The sequence below is a fragment of the Orbilia oligospora genome, assembly GCF_000225545.1.
Source record: "Orbilia oligospora ATCC 24927 unplaced genomic scaffold scaffold00006, whole genome shotgun sequence".
Lineage (NCBI taxonomy): Eukaryota > Fungi > Ascomycota > Orbiliomycetes > Orbiliales > Orbiliaceae > Orbilia > Orbilia oligospora.
The window spans coordinates 1-14,877 of NW_011645563.1; the positions used below are offsets into that span (position 1 = coordinate 1).

General features: G+C 42.4%; 5 protein-coding genes across 5 annotated transcripts; 3 read left to right on the top strand and 2 right to left on the bottom strand.

The window, feature by feature from the left end:
• Positions 1–2,207: 2,207 nt before the first annotated feature.
• AOL_s00006g1 (uncharacterized protein) lies at positions 2,208–2,995 on the top strand (the record flags this gene model as incomplete). The annotated part of the gene is made up of 5 exons (XM_011119310.1): positions 2,208–2,244; positions 2,308–2,369; positions 2,420–2,571; positions 2,626–2,740; positions 2,825–2,995. 5 exons carry the CDS (start codon positions 2,208–2,210, stop codon positions 2,993–2,995), a joined length of 537 nt encoding a protein of 178 aa, XP_011117612.1.
• Positions 2,996–3,138: 143 nt separating this feature from the next.
• On the bottom strand, positions 3,139–5,791 carry AOL_s00006g2 (uncharacterized protein; the record flags this gene model as incomplete). The annotated part of the gene is made up of 4 exons (XM_011119311.1): positions 3,139–3,339; positions 3,394–3,868; positions 3,931–5,490; positions 5,565–5,791. 4 exons carry the CDS (start codon positions 5,789–5,791, stop codon positions 3,139–3,141), a joined length of 2,463 nt encoding a protein of 820 aa, XP_011117613.1.
• Positions 5,792–6,441: 650 nt separating this feature from the next.
• AOL_s00006g3 (uncharacterized protein) lies at positions 6,442–7,040 on the top strand (the record flags this gene model as incomplete). The annotated part of the gene is made up of 3 exons (XM_011119312.1): positions 6,442–6,502; positions 6,558–6,669; positions 6,731–7,040. The coding sequence occupies 3 exons, from the start codon at positions 6,442–6,444 to the stop codon at positions 7,038–7,040; spliced, it is 483 nt and encodes a 160-aa protein (XP_011117614.1).
• A 1,193-nt stretch (positions 7,041–8,233) lies between these two features.
• On the top strand, positions 8,234–12,004 carry AOL_s00006g4 (uncharacterized protein; the record flags this gene model as incomplete). The annotated part of the gene is made up of 3 exons (XM_011119313.1): positions 8,234–10,774; positions 10,827–11,367; positions 11,439–12,004. 3 exons carry the CDS (start codon positions 8,234–8,236, stop codon positions 12,002–12,004), a joined length of 3,648 nt encoding a protein of 1,215 aa, XP_011117615.1.
• A 475-nt stretch (positions 12,005–12,479) lies between these two features.
• On the bottom strand, positions 12,480–14,089 carry AOL_s00006g5 (uncharacterized protein; the record flags this gene model as incomplete). The annotated part of the gene is made up of 3 exons (XM_011119314.1): positions 12,480–13,028; positions 13,099–13,734; positions 13,796–14,089. The coding sequence occupies 3 exons, from the start codon at positions 14,087–14,089 to the stop codon at positions 12,480–12,482; spliced, it is 1,479 nt and encodes a 492-aa protein (XP_011117616.1).
• Positions 14,090–14,877: the final 788 nt, after the last annotated feature.

Below are 14,877 nucleotides of genomic sequence, written 5' to 3' on the forward strand. Positions count from 1 at the left end.
CCAATTATAATAATTGGTTTAAACTAAAAAAAAATAAGAATTTTATTAAATTTAATAATAAATTTATTTTGATTTTAACACAATTAAGAACTAAATACAATTACTTTAATAATTATTTAATTAGAATATTAAACTTTAAAATTTTAAATAAAAATTGTTTATACAAAAATATATTATAAATATTAAAATATTTAATTATAGAATATTAATTTTATAAAAAAGAAAAAAAAATATTAAAAAAAGAATTTAAAAATAAAAATAAAAAATAATTTAATTATAATTATTTATTATTTAATAAAGATAGTATAATTTTATTGGAAAAGTTTTTAAACAAAATAAATCTTATATAAAAAAATAATAAAAACTAAAAAAATAATTTACTTATAAAATAAAAAAACCTAAAAATCTAAAATAAAATTATAAAATTTTAAAAATAAGTAATAAGTTTTAAATATTATACTAAAATAAATAAATAAGAATAGCAGATTTATAATATTATTCTTTTTATAAAAAAAAGAAAATTTTTAAAAAAAAAAAAAAAAATTTTAAAAAAAAAATAAAAATAAAAAATAAAAAACAATAATAAAAAGTATTTTTTATATTTTATTTTATTTTTTAGTTTATTATTTGTTTTATATTTATATATAAAAATTAAATAAAGTGTGAAAGTTATGTATTAAAACAGTTTCTTCAAACTGCCATAACCGAAAGGTTGCACGTGTGTATGATAAATAATAATAATAATAATAATAATTTTTAAAATTAAAACTTTTCTCTTTAGAAAACTTATAAATTAAAGTATGGTATTTTAGAATCCCAACATCGTATAATCTAGGAGAGTGTCTCCTAAAATTGAATATATAAAGTTAAAAAATAAAGTAAAGTACTAAACTGTTTTAGGAAACCTTGTTAAGAAATCCTGGGACAGGTGTAACAATAACTAAAATAACATCTGTAAAATAAAGAAAGATAGAAATAAAAAGCATATTTATCACACCAAAACATATCTCCTAATCAGGTTAGTCAATATGGCTGGGCCATGACAAAACTTAAATAATTTATAATTATATTTTATATACAATTTTAATATTTATTTAATTTTATTAAATTATAATTATAATTATTTGTAATTAAAATAAGTTTACCTAAGAAGATAATAGATACCAAGGTCCAATATTATATTAAATATTATAAAAATAAAGTAATTTTTATAATTTTAGAATTATAATTAATAAAGATTTATAATTATTATAATAAAATATAAAATAATTAAAGTATATTATACTTAATTAATAAATATTTTTCTTAAGATTAAAAAATTATATTAATAATATATTAATAATTTTATAGTTTTATAAATATACTAGATTATATATAAATTTATATATATATAATTGATAATCAATTATCTAGATTCTAACACATTGTAGATCCGTTTGTTCTATATATTTATAGAGTGGTATGTATAGACCCGGCACTACACCTTATACGGTATACCGTAACAATCAAATTTGTAATTAGCAATAGAAAAATCAATTGCTGATAGTGATTTTTTTTAACTCAACAACATTTTGTTCCAGACTGCCACCTGCGGTAACCCGCTTGGCGCTCATGGCAGACAAAAAACATTTTTTTTCGAAGTCTGGTTTGAGACAACTGATTTTTGTTGTTATAATGCATTGTCTTTGTTGGATTTTCCTGGCTACTATTCTTTTTAAACAATCCTGAACCAAGCCTGTTAACAGGTTCGTTAATTAACTTGTCAAGGTCGTGTGACTCGCAGGCCCGGCTGATGACTTACGTCGGGCAATCCTAATAAAAAAACTATTTTATACTAAAAAAACAATGAATTTTTCGAAATTGTAACAGCATCACCCGGGTCACATGATCACACAACACAAGGCTCAGTGAAGCTATGTAGTATGGCTCATACTGATACCCACCCTTTTTCTATATATGAAAAATTGGATATTTAGGAATGTAATCGTCAGTCCTGTTTCGTCGTTTGATTGATTGTTATGTTAATATTTCTCCTGGAAATAGTCGTCGGTTGGGCAGTAATACCTTGTATGTTTTCATTCCCCCCTTTCTTCCCTTTTCTCTTTATTCCAATTTACCTATAATCTTATAGTTGCTCCTAAAGTTGAAGGCGTTTCTGATGAGTGGGAGACCCTGTCGGTAGTAAAGTTTCGAACCAGAACGTCATCATGTCCCAAAAGAGTGAATATATTCAAACAGAAACCGGTAAGGACACAGGTCTTAGATACTAAGTGGCATAGGAATAAGACTAAATTAACGTACGCACAGGAAATAAGGTGTCACGGAAATCTTTGATAATCGGGAGTCAGAATATTATTCTCGGCGGCAAGGTTGCATTTGATTTACGCATTATTCATACATAATGCTAAAGCTTAATTAGACGATTATCCAAGCCGACTGCTGCATACGAGGTGACCTTCGTAGGTTGGTTCCACAGGGTCAGAATGCGGCGGCTGTGGCCATTGCTGTTGGACGGTACTGTTTTTTAAGCAAAAGCTGTCTTCTCCGCCCGCCAAGCAAAACATATCGAGGGTGGGAATCCCGCACACCTGCGATTTTTTGCCTGACTTGCTAAAGGATTGATAGCCAGTTTAGCTACTACCCCATGAAATTGGGGGACCACGTATTTGTTGGTGAGGGTAGCGTCGTTGAAGCCGCTGTTATCGGTTCATATGTTAATATTGGGAAAAACTGCGTTATTGTATGTGAAAAACGACGGGTGTATGCTGCTTCGGCGATGACCTGGAATATTGGCTCTGTGCTAACAAACCTGACTACTTTACAGGGGAAATTTTCGATAATTAAAGATTGTGTTCGGATCGAAGATGGGACGGTGATTGCCCCTAACAGTGTTATCCCATCGTTTTCATCAGTCGAAGGGCACCCTGGTATAGTGGTAGAGGAATTACCAGAGACAGCAGCTGAAATGCTCGAGCGTGAGTTGAACCACCAGTAGGGTACCGCTGAAGAGCATTCTAGCTAAATATCCTCTCATAGTCAAAGAATTATACAAAAGCATCTGATCAATATCAAACGGTCCCCGGGCCGAAAAGTTGCTTCATACCATAGTCGAAACTCGTTTGACTGGCAGCACACAACTTAAATTATTTCACCTCTTCGCAGAGTGTATTTTGCGAATGCGCGGGCAAGCCCCTTTTTAACACTCAATTTCTGAGCTCCAATAAAACTTTCAATTATTACCCCTATAGCGAGATCGATATCTCTTGCTTGCACATAATCGGAAAGCCTCATCTTTGCAAAAGCCTCGGAAAGTCGTATGATAGATTCTAAGTGACGAACCTGTTTTGGAGTTAGCGAGAGCAATAAACTGGTACTTGTATGGTATGAACTAACAGTTATAGGGAAAGATCCTGTTGCTAGTGACTCCCGTCGCATATCCGAAAAGAGTCTTGCTAGTTTTTCTTCGTCGATATGGTGAATTTTCGGCCGGCACTCTCGTCGAGCAAAGAGAATATATTTTCTTAATATCTCTTGTGGAATATGGCCTGGTTTAGTTTCGTTTCGTGTGGACCCATTGTCGGCGTGTTTTGAAAGAGGATGTGAGGACCCGTGGGATGAGACCACAAATTTGGCCAAGAGTTCGTCCGTTTCAGGATTAACCGTATCTCGAACGACGCACAAGACATCAAATCGTGATAGTATAGGCTCGGTAAGCTCCACGTTCTGGGCAAAGGGGATTGTTGAGTTATATCGGCCGCCGATGGGATTTGCAGCTGCGATGATGGAACACCTAGCCTGTAACGTTGTGATTATACCTGCTTTTGAAATTGATATGGATTGTTGCTCCATGGCTTCATGAAGGGAAGTCCTGATTGAATCTGCTGTCAGAATCTAGCGCCTTTCCTTGAGGTGGTCAATTTCAACACTTACCTGTCTCGGTCATTCATTTTATCGAACTCATCGATGAGGCACGTACCCTTGTCCGCGAGGACGAGGGCACCGCCTTCCAAGGTCCATTCATTCGTTATAGGGTCTTTTCGGACACTAGCGGTTAGGCCCACTGCGCTTGCGCCCTGTCCGGTGGCGAAGACGGCACGGTGAGCAACTCTTTCCACGTATTTTAAGATTTGTGATTTGGCGGTTCCAGGATCGCCAAGTAGCAATAAGTTAATATCGCCACGAAGGGTATGCTTGTCTTGAATGTTTTTAGGGACACCACCAAACAGTGATGCGGCGACTGCAGTCTTGATATCGGTGTGGCCGTATATTGAAGGTGCGATACTATCAATGATCTTATTGACGATAGTGCTTTCTTTAGCGAGCCGTCTAATTATAGTCTCGTCTTCCTCCGTCAACTGGAACCCAGCAAGCTGGTCGTGAGCTTTTATGACATTATTTGCCTCGAGTATTGTTGCAAAAACCGGGAAACCGTTTCGGTTGTTCAGTTGAGCATCGTAATTATTTCTGTATATTCCGGTAATTTCAACCTCTTCACCAGGCTTCGCGGCATCTATAAGATCCCACAATAAGATTACATCACGATGTCGGGGAAGTCTTCCTGCCGGTACTGTCCCCGGGGATTCTTGAAGAGTCAGTTTTTGGTAGTTACGATAAACCGTCTTTTCCGAATTGAGTGTGAAAGGTCCTCGAGATTGGCAATTTTGACAATATGATATTTTGACCTCAACATTAGATTCTTGTTGAAAAGGACCAATGGTAATTCCGCACTTCGTGCAGTCAAACTTCACAACTTTGAGCTGTGGAAAAACTCCAGTCCGGCGAGTGACAACCCCGGAAACCCTAACGAGGGCATTGAGGTGTGATTGTCGTAATTCACGCAGGGTGAAAACAGCGGGGACATCCGATACCCGGACATGAACTTCAGGGTGGATACGATCGTAATCTTGATAGTGCAATAATACGGCATCCATTGCGACGGCGTCAAATATGGGTACAATCTCCGTTGGTGCATTTGCTAAAAAGTATGCGAGTACTGCTTTGGTGTCCGCAAGGTGACGATAAGATATCTCGAGCGATTCGGCGTTCATTTCTCCTAAATTACGAATCCGATTCCCATAGACTGAAACTTCGGAGCCTGGTTCAACGTACTCGAGGAGAAAACTCTTGAATTCCCTAGCGATAGAGCGCTGGACGGCAGGGAGAGCAATCCATTCGGGCAGAGACGCGTTTTTAACATCAGCAAGAGCCTCCAAACTCAGCTCTTGCTCCCAGTTATCTTCGTCGTGAGGGGCCTCATCATAATTTGAATAAACATGTCGGCGTCGGAGGGGCTGTCCCAGAAGGTCTATGTCTTCGTCATCTTCATTGAGAAAGGCTGCCGGTTTTCCACGGGTTGCTGCTTCTCTGTCACGGTGTTCCATGCGTTCTTCCAGAGCACGCCTGATTTCCGGGCTCATATCTTCGTATTCTCCATCATCGTCCAGCCCGTCTCTCTCGTAGTTGTCTTGAGCATCATCTGCCTCATAGTCCCTGGAAATAGGTCGGTGTATATCTATATTAGAGAAAATGACAATTGAGGAGGCGAAGTGAGGATAAATATATACCTCTCTGCGTATTCCATTAAGTTTATTCCATCTTCATCTTCTGCCATTTCATCTAGATCATCAACGTCTTGGATGCCGTCTTCCTCGTCAACCAAGCCATCTTCATCGGAGTCATCGTTCTGTGGCGGGGAACTCGGAAGGGCTGAGGAAATTGCGGGGGATGCGATAGAGTGGAAGTCAAGATCTTCCTCGTGCTCCTCCCGGTTTCGCTTTCTTGTTGATGCCATTTTTATTTTATTTTGTATTTTATTTTATTTTGTTTGTGGAGGGAATTCTCTCGAGTCAATTCTCGGCAGTGGTAGTTGCAGATGTAATGCTGGTCTGTTGTGGTTGTGGTTGTTGCGTGTTAGGACGTGGAGTTCTCGCGCAGCTTCTGTCCAGCAAACATCACCTAAAATAAATAAATTAAATTAAATTAAAAATTAAAAAAAACATCATCATCATTATCATCATCATCACAACTACAACTACGACCAAAGGTTTTGCTATGTCGATGGCGCATTAAACTTGGGATTTTGGGTGTTCTTCGGGCGTGCTAAAAGTACCTAGGTATATAAATCGACTCCTCATTGATATTATTCTTATTCTTATTATTATTATGTTATTGTCATCATAAAAATCATCAACGTTATTTGGGGTGCTGACTGGTCTCTTCGATTCCGAAATTTCAGCTGTAAGCTCTGTCGCGATGAGCTCGAGCTCGGTCAACCATTTGATGTTCGAAGCAAAAAAAGGGTTCTTGGTTTCGCAAACTCGAATTGTATCACAGAGCCTATCCGTTACTCCAGGATGGGAGGATGGGTGCTGCGACGCGGGCCCAAGCGAAATGACAATTGTGGTTGAAAACACGCTCGCGAAAGGCAGGTGCTTCTCCACAATGTTAAGCTTGTTTACCGGGTCTTTCACTAGCAAGTGCTCACTATGTGGAATGGCCAATAGTTAATCGGCTGTGCCAACGCCACCATCAGATATTCTACAATGCGCCTGCAATAGACCATGTTTCTGAGCAAATTGAAGTTTTATATCAGCAGCAGCGGAACGATAAAACACCTGGACAAGATGGCCTGGATGTTCTCAGCGGGCAAGCTGACCTTTCAGACCCATGGTAAGTTTCTTTCTTTCTTTCCGTTCTTCTCTTTTTGTGAGGTCTTACTTTTGGGCTGTAGGAGCATTGAGAAGCTTCCGGAGATATGGCCTAATGAAGAAGAATATGGGGCGGACGAAATCTACGATGCATACAAACAGCTAGTAGGACAGGTATCTGGCATGGCTGCAGGGCTTGTGAGCCTCCGATCCAGACACGAGCGTCTTCTGTGTCTTCGAAACAAGATAAGCATGTTGGAAAAGCCTCAAGAGAAAATACAACCAACCCTCGTTTTTAAAGATAGTGAACTGGCTCTGGAACTGAAGAGGATGAGAATTCTTGCAGCCAAGTTGGCATACGAGCTTGACGTTTCGAAACCAATGCAACTGTGACTATTTTGTATTTTCTTGCATCGGTGCTTCCCCACGTACCTACTTTCTGAAGAGCTTACCTTATCTATGTAAAGACGGGCTTGTTCTTTCGTATTCTCATATTTCTTTGATTGCTTCTCAGTTTGGAGGGTCCGTTGAGTCGTATAACCGTCGATAAACCCTTGTATATGTCACAGCCAAAATGGAAATGGAAATGGAAAGTGCTAAATAGGGGTGGTGCCAAGAGTCGCCAATTGCCTCCATCCTCATTTGTCTTGTCACGTCGAGTTCGGAAGAAAGAGCGTAATTTCCTTTTGAATATAAACCAGGAAGACGAAGAAGAGTACATCAAGAGGTGGGAGAAGTTCTCTTATCGTGACAGCTGTGTAGTCTCAACGCTGCGTCTGTCTCGGTGGTTGTTGGTACTTGTCTACCTAACTCATTGACTGTAGCCATGCACCGCCAACAGCCTTTCAAGAGGCCCCTTCACTGACATCCGCTCTCAATTAACATCACCAGCGGTTGACCAACCCCTGGCGTTTTGTATCCTCAAACCCCGGAAGGCATCTTTATTATTATTATTATTCTTATTCTTCTTCTTCTTCTTCTTCTTCTTCCTCTTCCTCCTCCTCCTCCTCCTCCTCCTCCTCCCGTATATTACCCACTTAGCTCCTATCTAAACCCCCCAGCTATTTGAGTACTGACTTCGGTAGTATGTCCCTTCACCCTTTTGGCCCATCACCAGCCTTCAACATTGACTGATTATTAAGCTACAGAGGTATGCATCTCGGGCAATTGCATCTCAGGAATCGTCATCATTGTCATCACCATCACCATTGTCACCATCGCCTTTCGCATCCATTCCTTCTCGCAAATAAGCCATCCTATTCCGCTAGAGTACCGAATACCTTTGAATCCTGGGATGAATAAACATCACGCGCCGAATCCCACGGCCTTTCCCCCCAATCCATCCGCCGACCCGAGGAACATGCCTAGATAGCTCTTTTCGAACAATACTTCTAACATTGCTTTTTTGTTGCCGGATTTTCTTCTAATTCGAAAGTTATTTCATACGACATTCCGTCGAACCCCCCCCCCCCCCCCCCCCGGGGACCATTCCTCTACTGCAACTACAAAGCGAAACTGAAGTGTCAACACCTGAAGACGCGGGTACTGATCCACTTCAAAAAGAGAGGCTCCGCACTGATAGTAAAATGCAAACAACGACGAACAAGCAAAAGCAACCCGCTGGGCGGCCGGTTCGTGATAGCAGTCTCAGCTCTCAGCCTACGGAACGGGCGAATATACGGCACTCCTCAACGAATTTTGGAAATAGTCCGAGGAAGTCAACCGTACATGATGGTAGTAATATATTGACTAGCAAACAGGCAGCCATTTCCCATCAGCCAGTGGCCAAGAACGCCGGTCGCCCTCCTGAGTCTCGGTCCTCATCAACCAGGAACGGCGATGTATCTCCATCGGCTAGCCTGAGAAGCTTGAAGGCGAAATCACTGCAGCCTCCTCTGCCAATTGCAGGTAAAGAAATGAATTCGCCGGATGAAGGCCCAAGGGCACTATCTGCATCCAACTCTTTCACTATTTTGGGTCCCAGGTCTCCAAACTCGAATAGCTCCAAAGGGTCACAATCAAAGATTAACCGCAGAATATCGACATTCAGTCACAGCCATGCAACAGGTCTCGGTGCCAGGACGATTAGCCCCACAGATACTCGTCGAATGAAACGCCTCTCCGTAATGCCACCACCGCCTCTACCAATGCGTACATCCCAACCACCGTCACCAAGTAACCAATCACCGCCACAAATTGACAACCCCATGTTCACACGGGCCACCCCGGATATGAAGCGGAAATCTGTATCTTCTACTACTTCTCTAAACTTAAATAACTGCTCCAATAGAGTATCCAGCAACTCTCTACAGCATCGAACGAGCCAAAACTTTGCTATATCAAGACTTCCAACTCCTAAAACGAAACAAAATGAAGGGGCAACGGACGAAGACATACCACCTGTTCCACCAATACCCAAGGGGCTTACGAATGAACCCGAACAGACTTCATTTACAACAAGAAAATCAAGTCTTGTTGCACAACCTAGTGCATCTGGCCCCGCCACTAGGACTTTAAGACAGTCTATAGTTGGGGCCGGGGCCTCTGAAGTGACTGCCAAAATTGACACAGAAATGCGACGGAAACGAGGGTTAACAATGGGTCCAACTCTAGACACAAAATCTTCCGTGACTTCTCTAAGGCAAAAAAGTTTGCAACCACTGCGCCTACCGCCTTTAACAGTTCTTCCCCTTAGCGCACCAACAATCAGCCGTGTCAATGCCTTAGACTCACATACAGCAACAGATGGTAACGATGAGATAACACCAACAAAGTCGGGTCAACGGGCTCCAAGTACACCATTAACGGCTTCAAAAGCTACATTCAATGAAAGTCGCCGAAGTGGTAACTCAAATCATTTAACGGCTCGAAGCACCAGTTCTACGCAACTAGCGCATTCACCATCTGCTTCTTCCATGAGAGCGTCTTCGTCGAACTCGTCAAATATTCTCAACACCAACGGGGGTAGTCGCTATAGTAGATCTGCTGTCTCACCGATGGTGCCCCTTATCTCTAAATCGGGCCCGAGTGGCGATTTGACCGCGCCCAATTTGACCTCGAAGGCGCCTCGGAGACCTAATTTAAATATCATGTCTGCGTCTGGGCGCCGTAAAAGCAAGGAGGAGCTTAAATCGATAACCCAAGGAGACAATTCACCCTCGAAGTCACCAGAGACACCTTCGAGTGGCTCATCCATTCGCAGGAAATTAAGCTTGAGCTGGAAGAGAAGTTCGAGTAAAGCATCCCATGCGAGAGAGGATCGCGAATTAGATCATGGGATAAAACATGACTCTTCATTGCCCCCACGGCTCCCAAACCCAATATCCTGGGCGGCTGGTACCACGAACCCGGAATCTCAAACGTCTCAGCCTAGCCATACAACGACACGGAAACGAAACTCCCTCTATGGATTCTCTGGGAGCGGTCATGATAGAACTAAGAGTGAAAGTTGGAGCTCTGCGAACTTTACTGGCCACTCTAAGGAATCTAAGACCCAGGATGCTGCAAACACCACTGACCCTTTGGCACCCTCAAAAAAGCCACCGCTAGGAATGTCGACTTCAATACATCGCCCCTTGACTGCTAAGTCGTCTATCTCTTCGATACGGTCTTCGAGGCTAGAATCACCGCTGGACTCTGACGATGTTTTGGCTGATGACGAAATGAGGAAACTAGCTGCAAAGCGTAAGGGGTTAGAAGCCGCCGCCGCCGAGGTTGAGATATTACAACAACGTGCAGGCCCTAAGGATAGGCTTTCAGCCCACCAAACTCTTAAGACTTCGAATCTAAATATCTTCGAGCGCGGCGAAGTAGTGGAGTATAAAGATGTATACTTCACTGGCTCGGCGGACGCGAGAAAGGTAATAGGTGAGCTTAATGGCGGGCCTTCCGTTTGTAATTTTGGGTACGACGACGAGCGAGGCGACTATACCATCGTTATCGGAGACCACCTGGCCTATCGCTATGAGGTTATTGATGTCTTAGGTAAGGGCAGTTTCGGTCAAGTTGTCCGCTGTATCGACCACAAGACAGGAGGACTCGTTGCGGTGAAAATTATCCGAAACAAAAAGAGGTTCCACCAACAGGCATTAGTGGAAGTTAATATCCTTCAAAAGCTGCGAGAATGGGTAAGCGACTTTCCGAACGATATGGGGTTTTTGAAAGCTAACGGGTAATTAGGACCCCAGTGATCAACACAGCCTCGTTAAGTTTACGCAGTCCTTCTACTTTCGAGGACACTTATGCATTTCAACGGAACTTCTCGGCATGAATCTTTATGAATTCATCAAATCGAATGACTTTCGAGGTTTTTCTTTAAGGTTAATTCGACGTTTTACGAAACAGCTTTTAAGTAGCTTGGTTTTGCTGAAAGGACATCGCGTAATACATTGTGATTTGAAACCAGAAAACATTCTTCTTGCTCACCCGATGCAGTCGGATATAAAAGTCATCGATTTCGGCTCTTCTTGCTTGGAACACGAGAAAGTTTACACATACATACAATCTCGCTTCTATCGATCGCCAGAAGTTATTCTTGGCATGACGTATGGTCTTCCCATCGATATGTGGAGTCTAGGGTGTATTCTGGCCGAATTGTTTACGGGATACCCTATTTTCCCGGGAGAGAATGAACAAGAACAACTTGCCTGTATCATGGAGGTGTTCGGTCCGCCCGAAAAACATTTGATCGAGAAAAGTAGTCGGAAGAAGCTCTTCTTTGGTAAGTTTTCAAGATACTAAACGGCCTTACCCTCCAGGTTTCAATTGAAAGGTTTTGCTAACTTGAAAAAGATTCCTTTGGGAAGCCGCGTATGATAGTTTCATCAAAGGGCCGTAGGCGCCGCCCAAGCTCAAAAACTTTACAACAAGCTATCAAATGTGACGACGAGGCTTTCCTAGACTTTCTTGCAGGCTGCCTCCGCTGGGACCCTGATAAACGCATCAAACCCGAAGAGGCTATCCAGCACGAATTCATTACGGGAAGAAAGATACAAAAATCCAGAATGGACTTAGTTCTGGAATCGCCCAGCAAACGATTACCTTATACTCCACGGCCACTCCCTGAACTACCACAACACCACTTCAGTACCAGTACAAGCAGCCGCAATCCCGATCTTAAGCTTTCAGGAGTACACCAAACCACAAACCCCCAGAAGACAGTTACAAAAAGACATTCTATAGTGGGACCGTCCCTTGCATCTATGGGCAATTCGAAACGAATATCGAATAGCAACAATCTGGCTCTTGGGCCAAATTCTAATCTCCCAAGAGTAGCCGGCCGTACAGCATCTATCTCGATGTTGAAAACTGAATCGTCAGATAACGCGCCTTTCTCAACCAGATCTATCAGACATTGATTCATCTATTTCAACTATTTTAACAAAACAGGTGTATTTATGAGTTTATTCGACGAATCGAACGTACTTTCAAAGTAGCCTTCCACCACCACTCCCATGCCTACAACATCTTTCCCGTCGTGCTTACAAAGGGACAGGACTTTTACTGTGGGTATAGTATCTATGGATTGGCCGTTCCCTATTTTTATCCCCCTTCATCCACTTTTCGATCTCGCACCTGAAATCGATAGCATGGCGCAATTTTTGTTAGATAGAACCCGAACCGTTGCACAAGACGGCGCCTTTAGCACGGTAGTCTAGACCATGAGCAGCATTCAAAATATTTTTTTATATCTCCATACTTTTTTTTTTTTTAGCTTCTTTTGCTTTTGAGAAATGACATGCATACCCCGATTTGCGCATTGTCTGAAGCGAGCGTTTTTGGAAAAGAATTTGCACCCCTAAGCGACTGACTGTTTTCCATTTTCATGTATGATCACCAGTGACAAATCCCGCCGACATCCTCACTATCTAACCATTGGCCCGCCAGGCCTTGGATCTTTACTGATTCCGCCTCACGTCCGGGAAGCGAAATTCTCGAGTCTGTGAGTAACCTACGCGCCCATATACCGATAGATGGTTCCCCAGTTTCATCGCGAGCTTGTTTAAGAAAAGGTATTAATGCTGTCCCTCCAGTGCCCCTTAGATCAGACCGATCATTTGGTGTCCTTGCTAGTCCTTTGGGTTGTGACCGATAACCAAGATGGAGATTTATTCCCACTGGAGCTACACCTGACTTGGACCTTGCAGTAGCTAGACGTTCCGTAGCCACCCCCCTCTGCTCTTTGGCGGGTAGAATTATATATCTGCTCACAATTTGGATATGTTTGTCTCGGAACCCCCTTAGCATATGTAAACAAGCATCATACGCAACGGTAAGCGCCCCATAGGATGAGTGCTCTTTGACGTAGTTCTGGATGTTAGACACCCTCTCAAGATGCTCAAGGAATCGGCGGTGAGGACCAGGCATGTAATCCCTCATTTCCTAGCACGGTACCAAACCCTGGTCAGCTGTACAATCCATTTCCCCAGAGAAATACAACCTTAATACCTACTAGAATAAAGTTGTGAACCTTGTGGCTATTCTGTGGTCCTTCTGGCCTCGGAGTATCCGGTTTCTTGTCTCCCGTCGGGCGATGCTCCACCCCAAGCAATATATCAAATGCCTGAATCAAAGAACTTTGTGCATTGCTACCTCCTGAATATTGTCTAAAGGGCTCGTCACCAGAGCCGTCTAGATACCTGACGCCTCGCGGCAAGCCTGCTTCTGCCATATTTTTCGAACCCGCAAGGTAAGGACGAATACGACTATAGAAGATATGAGGATCGCAATTTTCGTACATTCTCCCAAGAAGGTGTGTTAACTCGCCAAGCCTTTCTGCAAAGAATTGAAGGCAGGAGACGACAAGATCGAGGTCGTCTTCTCGAGCACCCTGAATAGCATCTAACATAATGGGGAGTATGGTTGCCCCCCGAGACTCTATTGCAACAGAGACGAGATAAAACCACGATTCGTCCAGGGCCCCGGTGAAGGTGTGTAAGGTGGCGAGGTTGTCTAAACAATCTGTAGAATCATCTGGAAAGATTGGTCTGTAGTTCCAAAGACACAGTGCAGCGTACGTAGCCACGGGAGGCACATCTAATTTCTTGCTCACCGCTAGATACGGTATTGAGATTGTAGCTGGTAAGACCTGCGACCAGTGTTAGCAAATCACGCCCTGGAACCAATTAGTACTCCGAATTTTGGCTTACCTCTGACGCAAAATCACCTCCCCAGATATATGAGTGCGAGAGGAAAGAAAGTATAAGATAGGCTCTCCTCCATTCCGCTTCTGTTCTAAGTTGGTCTGTTGACAAAACCGGAAGCCCTTCAACGACTTGGCGGATTTTTTTGCTTAGGAGTAGAGGTTGGAGATTCGAAACCGTAGTTTCCCAAGGTGCATAATATAGATCTTGCAGAGCTGCGAGTGGAGGTGCATCAGGGAGGAAACCCGTTTTCGTAGAGATGGAATAGTCCTCCAACTTAGGAAGCGGAAGATTCACCATTGTCACCGGTTTATAGGAAGCGATTTAAGTACTTGTAACCAGTTGAATCAAAAGACGCTTTGGGAAACCTAATAAAGTAACTTCCCAAACGCGAGTGCACAAAAGGCAATAAACAATAGGCTCCTCAGAGAAGCCTGTGTTGTGCTGGGATGGCCTAGACGTGGTTGTGAAGAAGCGGTTTAGCTACAGTAAAGCATGTGGTTGGGATGATCAGAAGGGAATCTTGGACCGATTACGGGTCCTATTTAATTCACCCCCGCTATAGCATTCAATGGCCTCTGCCTGCTTGTGGCACCGGGGAAAAGGCCATTTCCGTTCGGATGGCTCGGAAGGAGTTGCGAGATATTTCATTCAAGCGCGCGGGAGACAGGAGGAACGGAAAAAAAAAAAAAAAAAAAAAAAACAGCATAGATTAGTAACCTGACAAGCAGCGCATGTCCTTCACACCACTATTATCCACTCTAACCGGTAAACTCTTACTTCCAACTTACTTCTCTCCGCATTCGATTAGATAGTAGATTCCACACATTCTGGAACATATTAGTACAGTATTTAAATTAATCGTACGCATTGATTCATTTCCCGTGTACAGTTTCAGCATCCCTGATTACCTACCAGGTATCTAAAGAAACTATTTTGGAAATCTACGGACTAGATCGCTATCGCAACGATTGTGTGTTACAATACCTGAAAAACAAGAGCGGGAGTATAAGACGAGACGGACAAAAGCGAAAGTGCACTGATATCGAACTTGGAATGAAAAAATCGCAAAAAAAAAAAAAAAAAAA